This window comes from Acomys russatus, chromosome 22 (genome assembly GCF_903995435.1).
Source record: "Acomys russatus chromosome 22, mAcoRus1.1, whole genome shotgun sequence".
Classification (NCBI taxonomy): Eukaryota; Metazoa; Chordata; class Mammalia; order Rodentia; family Muridae; genus Acomys; species Acomys russatus.
The window spans coordinates 1,242,743-1,252,500 of record NC_067158.1 but is presented as its reverse complement, the minus strand read 5'-3'; the positions used below and the strand labels follow the sequence as shown (position 1 = coordinate 1,252,500).

General features: G+C 40.2%; 1 protein-coding gene across 1 annotated transcript in view; it reads left to right on the top strand.

The window, feature by feature from the left end:
- Positions 1 to 2,455, top strand: part of Clhc1 (clathrin heavy chain linker domain containing 1) — a 31,726-nt gene extending 29,271 nt beyond the window's left edge. The window contains exon 12 of the mRNA XM_051164896.1: positions 1,995 to 2,455. Coding sequence (XP_051020853.1) covers positions 1,995 to 2,188 — 194 coding nt within the window. The 3' untranslated portion in view covers positions 2,189 to 2,455. The remainder of the gene's footprint in view (positions 1 to 1,994) is intronic.
- The last annotated feature ends 7,303 nt before the right edge of the window (positions 2,456 to 9,758 follow it).

Genomic DNA, 9,758 nt, shown 5'->3' with positions numbered 1-9,758 from the left:
TACGTCATTTTCTTTTTTCTTTTTTTTTGGTTTTTTGAGACAAGGTTTCTCTGTGTAACCTTGGCTGACCTGGACTAGCTTTGTAGACTAGGCTGTCCTCAAATTCACAGTGATTTGTCTGCCTCTGCCTCTCAGAGTGCTGGGATTAAAGGTGTGTACTACTATGCCCAGCTACATTATTTTCTTAAAGGCAGGTTAAATTTAAAGCAGGCCAGTCACACAGTAGGACAGCAGATTGAGTGCATAATTTTAAATGTTCTTAAGGTAGATTATTAATTTGATTTTTAGATCTTACAAAAGTTTATTCTCCTCAAAGAATTTTTTAAAAATATGCTACCATAGGTAAGTAAACTCAAGTGCTGTTGTGAAAGAGACAGTAATGAGTTATTTATGGAGAAATTCAAGATGATTAAAGTGAACTCAAACTTTCCAGAGTTACCTTTAGAAGTTTGTGAATGTGAAGAGTACCATATCAGTAAGTCTGTTGCCAGTGGGATATGTTTGTTGAAGGAATTAGAATGATAAATCTTTACTGAGTCCAATGATAATGCTATAATTATCACAAGAGGTAACACTCTTATAAAAGGTTAATGTAAGTTATCATATAATTTAGCAACCATCTTGAATGCATTTTAAATATTAATTGGCTATAAAGCTTATATAATTTGATTTCCAGATCCATTTTATGCATACTTTCATATGATATTCTATGTTAATGTAACTTTGCAGTGAAATTGAGCTAATTGAATTTCACATTTCCCCTTTTTATTAATTTAATATAGAAACTGAAGCACATAACTTTTCAAATTATTGTCAAAGGTCAAAGTAGTATATTACCTGAAAATACATTGAGCAAGATAATTTTTTCTTTTGTTTTTTGAGACATGGTTTCTCTATGTAGCCCTGGCTGTCCTGAAACTCACCCTGTAGACCAGGCTAGCTTCAAACTCAGAGATAGGAAGATAATGCAATACGCTGAATGTATCATTACAAGTAGTAACCAAAATATTTAATAGGAAAATAAGAATTGTATTCAAAATAAAATAGTAGTGATGATAGTAGTCAAATGATGAATCTTCTCTAACAGAGTTTTCTGAGTAACGCAGGTGATAGGCAAGACATTAGTGATGTCTTAAACTGATGAGTACTGGGGTTAGGAGTGCTCAGTTTCTAGAACACATGTAAAATGTCAGGTGAGATAGTGCACATTTGTAATTCCAGCGCTGGGGAGGCAGAGGGAGGCAGGTCCCAGTGGGCTTGCTGCCATCCACTGTAGCCTACATGGCAAGCTTCAGGTCAATAAAAGACCCTGTCTCAAAAATGGAAGGTTGGTATTTCTGAAGGCTTTCACTCATGTGTACACATGTGTACACACATTTACAGCCTCATATCCCCTCATGCACACAGCAAATAGGCAAATAATTGGCAAATGCCAAGAGAGTTACTATCAATTTTCTTTCAAGTTACTAGACTCCCTTAAGAGCAAACCTATTCCAGTTCTTCTAGGAAAGTGCTAGTTATAGACCCTGCATGATTAAGAAGTCTCTATTAGAGACGGGATGAAGGTTTGCGGTGGAAATTCCCTAACCCCCTGGGCAGCACTACTAAGGCTTTTATGGAACTGTCTAAAATGTCGTGAAAACTGCAGCACCCGGTTGTCTCTAGGAGTGTGTAATGACTGTAAGAGGGCCCCTGTCGTCACCTCTGCAGCCGTCAGCGCCTCTTACCTGCTATAGAGGAGATGCGTGGAGCTGTAGGAGGCTGAGTCCATATGCTTAACGGTTAGTGATAAGGGAAGAGGAAGAGAAGGAATTAACACCGAGGCCTGGGCTAACCACGGTGCTTGTCATAGCATGAGACTTACTGGACCGAGGCCAGGTTTGATAACAATATGTTGAAATGATGTCTCTTCAGTTTTGAAGGATTGCTAAGTATGGATTATCAAGTTAACAGGAAATTCTATAGTGTAATCCTGTATCTTTTTTCCCCCCCAGATGTAATAGAGCATCTTGTGATGAGTGATTCATTTTGCTCCTTAGAAAAGTGGCAAGAAATGGCAACTCTATGTTTACAGAATGGCTTTGAAAATTTGTTTAATGACATCATGTCCATTCTTCGATCCCAGGCTGGAGTCGCAGAAATTTCTGGAGATGATTCCATCAACTTAATGGAACATGTTTTTTGGTAGTTCTGTGTTTTAACCAGCTGAGAGCGCTGGTACAACATTTTTGAGGCATTGGCTGGGCAAACTGGTTTTAGGATAATTGATATAAATAAATATTGAGTATAAAGCTCCCAGCAATAAATCACACTTCTATTTTAATGTTTATGTTTGATCTTGAAACATTGAATTCCTTCTACCATATGGTCACTTCTTATAGCGAATATTGAGTGAACCTAATAGTGTAACTGCATAAGATAGCATAAGCATTGCTACCTTAGAACAAGCTAATGTCCACATAGATATCTTTGTTTGTTTGTTTGTTTTTTATGGATATCTTTCTTATCATACAATTTGATACCTAGAACTAAAGAAGGTGTGTGTAATGCTCTGCCTGTATACTGACTTTGAAAATGTCAAATATTGAAAGTTTGCCTCAACAAGAAAAACAGAATATTACTTAAAGATTGGGATGTTCTGAGGGGGAAAATCTAGACTAACTTTGTTTACTGATTCAAAGATGGCTCCATTCTTTGATGTCTGTCTGTTTATCCATGCACATGCACATGCTAGCCTTTGTCACTTATATATGTCCTACTGAAGTTTAGAGTCTTGTTTGTTTTGTTTATTGTTTGTTTGTTTTCTCAAGACAGGGTTTTTATGTGTAGCCTAGCTGTCCTGGAACTCAGTCTGTAGACCAGGCTGGCCTTGGAACTCAGAGATCCACTTGCCTCTGCGTCCTGAGTGCTGGGGTTAAAGGTGAGTGGCACTGCTGCCCGGCTACCTGGCTCTATTCTTAAGAGCAACAAAAAGAAGTGACCGTCTCTCTGTTTCCTATAATTCTAGTGGCTTCTGGATATTGGAAGAGGAGGCCTCAAGAACCATCCTTAGACTGGTCTTTCTTATTTTATTTTTTTGATCAAGGATCATGTAATACCCACAGTGACATAATTCAGTAGCTATTTCCTGATTAACTACTAAAAATAAATAAGACATCCCATGTAATTTGTGGGTGCTTGACATCTATAAGTAAAGTTATAAATGATTACAATAGAGATAGTAAAAGTGAAAAGGGAAGCTCACTAGCCAGCATGAAGATCTTTCTTTGGGTAGGGCTTCCTAGAGCTTATTACAAATTTAACTTGACAGATGGCAGCAGAAACACCAGCAAACCCAGTAGTTAAATTTTGTTTGGTTGGGGCTGGAGAGATGGCTCAGCGGTTAAGAGCACTGTCTACTCTTCAAGAGGTCCTGAGTTCAATTCCCCGCAACCACATGGTGGCTTACAACCATCTATAACGAGATCTGGTGTCCTCTTCTGGTATGCAGGCAGAACATTGTATATGTAATAAGTAAATAAAATATTTTTAAAAATTGTTTTTGTTTGATTGAGACGATCTGACACTGTAGGTCAGGCTGGCTTCAGAGTCACCTAGTCTTCCTGCCTCAGTTTCCACAGTATCGATTATAGTTGTGAGCTACCAAATCTGGCTTCTTGAATTTTTATGGAGGAGAAAGAACTTGTCTCTGTGAGACTTGAGGGATGCTGGTAAGAGACAAGTAAGGAATGCGCTTGCCTCCTAAGCATTGCCGAAGTATCCCAGCCCATGCTCAGAGATGTCTCTGTTTACCTTCTTCCTGCCTTCTGACCTCTCCCTGTCTCTCCAGGGAGACTTGTTAGTACACTGGAGAGGATAAAAGAGGTGGCTGAGATAGGCAAGAAGTTGGAAAGCCATTTTCCTGACTAACATCAAACCAAAGTTTGAAAGAGGCTCTTTTATGCTCTTTTCAGAAAGCTACAGAAAGGATGCAGTTGAAAGGGGAACTTTTTACAGGAAAATGAGATCAGTCACCTGGAAGGAAACACTGTCAAAGGATCATAAAGTATCTCTGTATGAAGAACCTTAATGGTTTCTGCCTTTGCTGGAGCTAAAAAATAAAAAATAAACATGGGTGTGAGGGTTTTAAGTTATACAGGAGAACATTTTTAGTGTTTTGAATTTTGTGTACGGGTGTTTTGTCTGCATGTATGTCTGTGCACCCTCTGTGTGAAGTACTTGCTGAGGCCAGAAAAAAAGGTGTTTAGATCTCCTGGAGCTAGAGTTATATGTGATCGTAAGCTCTGTGGGTGTGGGGAGTTAGAGTTGAGTCCTCTAGGCAAGCAGCAAGTGCTTTTATCCACTGAGCCATCTCTCCAGCACCTAAAGCCTTATTTCATTTGAAAGTGTGTTTCTGTGCATGTGTACATGAGTGCAAGTACACAGAGGCCAGACGTACAGGTAGTGGTGAGACACTGAACATGGGTACTTAGAATTGAACTCAGGTCCTCTGTAAGAGCAGCATTTGCTTTTTTTTTTTTTAAGATTTATTTATTCTTGCATTTTATGTATGAGTGTTGTCTTCATGCACACCAGAAGATGCAATCAGATCCCATTGCAGATGGTTATGAGCCACCATGTGGTTGCTGGGAACTGAACTCAGGACCTCTGGAAGAGCGGTCAAGTGCTCTTAACCACTGAGCCATCTCTCCAGCCCCGCAGCATGTGCTTTTAACTGCTGTGCCAAATCTCCAGCCTCCCAGGGGAACTTTTCTTTCCTTCTTTTTTTTTTTTTCTTTAAGATTTATTTATTTTCTATATTTGAGTGCTCTATCTACATGTACACCTGCATGCCAAAAGAGGCATCAAATCACATTATAGATGGTTGTGAGCCATCATGTGGTTGCTGGGAATTGAACTCAGGACCTCTGGAAGAGCAGTCAGTGCTCTTAACTGCTGAGCCATCTCTCCAGGCCCCCAGGGCAACATTTCTTATGATTGATGTTTATATGGAGTAGTTTTGAGGTAACATTTAAAGATTTTTTTTCTCCTCCTACCCCAGACAGGATTTCTTTGTAACCCTGGCTGTCCTGGAACTTGCTCTATATACCAGGCTGGCCTTGAATTTGGAGATGTGCCTGCCTCTGCCTCTGAGTTCTGGGTTTAAAGGTGTGCACCACCATGCCTGGCTATCTTTAAAGATCTTTAGGAATTACCTGTAAAAGTAACTTTAAAAAAAAAAAAAGATCGATATGGTATTTATTCACTTTTATGCATATGTTAGCCATTAAACAAATGATAACCAACCTACAATATATAGACCCAGAGAGGCTAGGTGTAGAGGAAGGAACTTGTCAGGACACATACATCTTCCTGGGAGGGGGAAACAGAATGGATTCATGGGTGGACTGAGGGTGGGGGCAGGGAGTGGGAATAGGAGGATCAGGTGGTGAGGCAGAGGGGAAATAGGATAGGGTGAGAGAATGTGGAGAGAGAAAGCTGTAATTCAAGGGCACATGTGGGATGGTAAGAAAACCCAGTGCAGTGGTAATAGATGAAGATGACTAATGAGGTCTTCTAATAATGAGAGATATGGAGTCCTAACTGACTATCTCTTATTACCAAATAGGGCTTCTAGTACTGGGACTGGGTTGCATTCAGTGAATTCTTGGTCAAGGGTGTCCTGGGGGAATCCCCAAACAACCCAAGCTGTTGCCAGGACAACGGGTTATTCTTAACAAACTGAGAACAGGACCCCATTGCTGAGGGCAACACCCACATAACTCATTAACTATGGAAAGGTCAAAGTGGTGTCTACATGGCACCTTCACCCCTACTTTATACTGCCTCTGTTGGTGAAGATACTCTGCAGGCTACCAAAAGAGACACAGAAATACCAACCAAGCCACAAACCTTCACACCTACAATCTGTTCTGCCTGCAAAATATGCTCTGGCAATGGTAGCACAGAACTTGTGAGAGTGGCCAGGCAGTGTTCCACTCCATGAGGTGAAGCCCGTTTCCAGCACTTCTTGGAAGACCAAGAACCAGAGGCTAGATTACCCAGAGACCTAGGGCAAAACCAAACACTTGTACTTAAAAGAAGTTTCAACAAAGTGACGCCTAAAAAGATTCTGTTCTACTTGTGTATCAGTGCCTTATTCAGTCAGGAACTGATGCAGAGACCCATTGCCAGACACACACAAAGGGAATCCTTGGAACACTCACCTTTAAATGGGTTGTGTATACCAACTGCCTCTCTTCAGAGCTCTGGAAGCCTCCTGGAAGAGGCTGGAGGAGTTCAAGAGTCAGGCGAGATGGAAGGCAACAGGAGGACAAATCCCTCTAAATCAACTGAGTAAGGCTCATATGAACTCACAGAGGCTGGGGTGACAAGGACGGGGCCTGCATGTGTCCTACATGCATATTAAGGCTTCCAGCTTACTATTTTTATAGGACTCCTCAGTGTGTGAATGAGTGTGTTTCAGATTCTTGGGCCTGATTTTGTTTTTTTCTTTCTGTTGGGCTACCTTGTCCAGGCTCAATGTGATCATATTTGTTTTGTTTTATTATATTTTATTTTGTCATGTTTTGTTATTATCTCTTAAAATCCTCTTGTTTAAAAAATATTTTTAATTTTATATATACATTTATATTATCACACATATAAAATAAACCAAATACAGCAAGAAGAACCACACCAAAAAAATTCAGGAATTATATTAATGTTACATTCACACTGTTTTGGCTATTTGTATTTGCCAACCTTGAAGAAAACATCTTTTTTATCTTGATGAGTCTAAAATTCTGAGTGTAAATATCTATCATATCTCATCTCTATCAACTTAAAATATCTATCTAGACCTAAAAACATCTTGCCCCCTAAACAACTAAGCTTAATTGTAAAACTAAACTATCTGGTCCTCAACTCCATCAGAGACTTGTGAAGGAATAAAATTTATTTCCTGAGTAAACAGGAAGTGCAGGTTAGCAGCTTCCAATGTGGGAAAAAAAATGACAGAGACAGTTTGCTGCCTTAACAGTCACCCAAAACTCTATACTGTTGGGGCATCACCTTCAACCTTCTGGCCCAGTATAGCTGACATACATATTTGTGAGGCAGGAACTATTGAGAACTTGCTTATACTGTCATGGCAGAGTTTGGCTGTCAACTTTGCCTGCATCCAAGCTTGCCTATTTTTATGCAGAATTCTGTCAGTGGTCAAAATTAAGACATTTTGCCCAGTGCCTGGTTTGCCACATTTGAAGCCATCTCTATAAGGAAATTCATTGATGCTCATCATCTTCTTTGAGGTGGGCTGGTTGTTGCCAGGAGTTAATTTGTTTTATTGTCAATGAATCTTTAGAATAATAAAATATCTTTAAATGCCCTATTCTGTAGGTCTCTGAGGTTTTTGAAGATCTTATTTAACTTTTATCTATCTATAGAATCATATCTATCTGTTAAACATAGGCTGTATATTCTTATAATATAAATGGACTAGTAATTGGCATGACCATGATTTGATCAACTAACAATTGTATAACTTACTTATCCTAAACAGTTTGCCATAGCACTTTCAAGGAGGTAAACCTTGTATTCTAATTGAGTTGTATGGGCATAATACCTCATATTAGAATAGAAATATATATAATGTGTGTGAAGAATAATCTTACATTTGAATTCTATACCAATCTATCAAAATTAAACTTATTTTGCATCAATATACAAAATTTTATACCAATGAATTAAGAATAACCTTGTGAGTGACAATTAAAGCCTTAAGTTGAAGAGTAGATTCAATAATCTACTTTTTGCCCTATCATCCCTATATATTTATTCCCCCTTCTTTCTTTTCAACCCCTATTTCCAAACCTAAGAAAGAAAGATAAAGGAAAAGAGAGACATCCCTGAGTCCAACCTTGTTTTCTCTCTGAATAAGACCAATAGTAACTTATAACCAACTCCCAATGAAAATAAACATCTATAGCCCAAGAAAGCAACCAAAAACCTGCCCAACCCCCATGAAGGGAAATGGGGCATCATTCTCTTAAGGTTTCTTTTGGCTGATTTGGATTGATTAACACCTTTGTATGGGGCCCAAATAAAGTTGGGGGAAAATGGTTAAACAAGCTAGGAATAGCATTTGTGGTCCAGCTTTAAATGTTGAGAAATCCCAGACTTAACAGAAGTCCTGTGTGGGACAGTCTGAAATACTGGACCACTTGGGATTGGAAGCTTTCTTTGAAGCTGTCCTGTATTGATGAGGAACAGCAACTGAGGCACTTGGTGCTGGAAATGAAGGATGCAGGATGTCAGTGTCCAGCATGCTGAGAGGAATGACTGTCGGGTCTGATCCAATGTCAGTGTCTGGCTCATAAAAGTAACTTTTATTTACCAGATATAATTGTTGTCTCCGGGTTTACTGCCTCTGTTTGCTAACCTAGTCCTGGAAGTTTCTAGCCTCTGTACAATCTAACCTAGGCCTAGAATGTTCTCAGCCTCAGAGACTTAACTACTGAATAGGCTCACCCTTTTTAGCTCTTTCTGAACTCTCACTGGCTGCTTCAACTCAGGTGTTCTGCCTCAAACTCCTCTTCTAGCTGACTGATTCAAACAGCCTTCTGATTCAAACTCAGCTTCTCACTGAATTGCTCTGCTTGGCCTCAAGCTAACTCTAACAATCTGTTCTAACAATCTTATGGCTCCTTCTCATTCTCTGGCTCATTTTCTCTTTACCTGTGTCGAGCTTGTTTTCTCTGTACAACTCTCCTGGTAACCGCCCCCCCCCCCTTTCCTCCCTCTTCTCATTAGAGTTGGGCATATCCTATTCTTTCAAATCTTTCTCTGTTTTATCACTTTGTCTGCCTCTCAATTAGACATCACTTTCAAACATGAGTGCTTCTACAAACTAACTTTACCTTCATTGTTTGGGATTAAGGGTGTGTCTGCATTCCAGCCAGATCACACAGACCAAGGTCTTTGGATGTGACAGGAGCAGCCATGTTACTGGATTAAAATTCCTCTAAAATAACCTGTACCCATATCTGGCTGGTTGGTTGAGGCCAGTATGGTCCTGCAAGTGAAGGAATGACCTCTTCAGCTCCACAGCCGCAGTGATGTTACACCAGCTACATTCTCTAAAGATGGAAGCTGTCTGACCAGGCCCAGCAGATAAAGATCTCTCAACCTTCAGTGCGGCTCTGTACTATGTAGTAGCTAATGTGGAGGTCAGGTGCCTTTAAAAGCTACTTAGAGATGATTTGGGTGCAGGTTGTTCATGGGGGAGCTTTCTTGATATCAACACTGTGAAAAAGGAGAAGGAGAAGCAGAAACAGGGTTGGACTTGGGGAAGTTTCGCTCTGATGTAGTTCCAACAAGACTGAGGGTACAGGATGCTTAGGGGCCTCTCTGAGGTGCCTCCAGATGGAGCCACGGACTAGGCATATATCCTTTTGTGTCAATGAATGAGACTGCCACCAGAAAAAGGCATGACCGTGCAGCCTTTTACCACTCCAGTGTGTGGCATAAACACAGAATCACAAGTATCTTACCTGCTTCTTGGCTTCTGATTAGGCAGCTGAAAAGCGTTGTGCTAGCCAGCCTACATAGCAAGCTAAGTGTGAAGCCTGTTTCTCCACTCCTTGGAGTGTTAACATTATCCCTTTAAAGTCTGCGCATTCCTCTGAAAATACCTCCTGAGTGAGTTCTCGTAGCAATAGGTACAGCCAACACTGGGGTCTGGGTTGGCTCAGGCTCTAGTTTGCAAGTTCTGGATC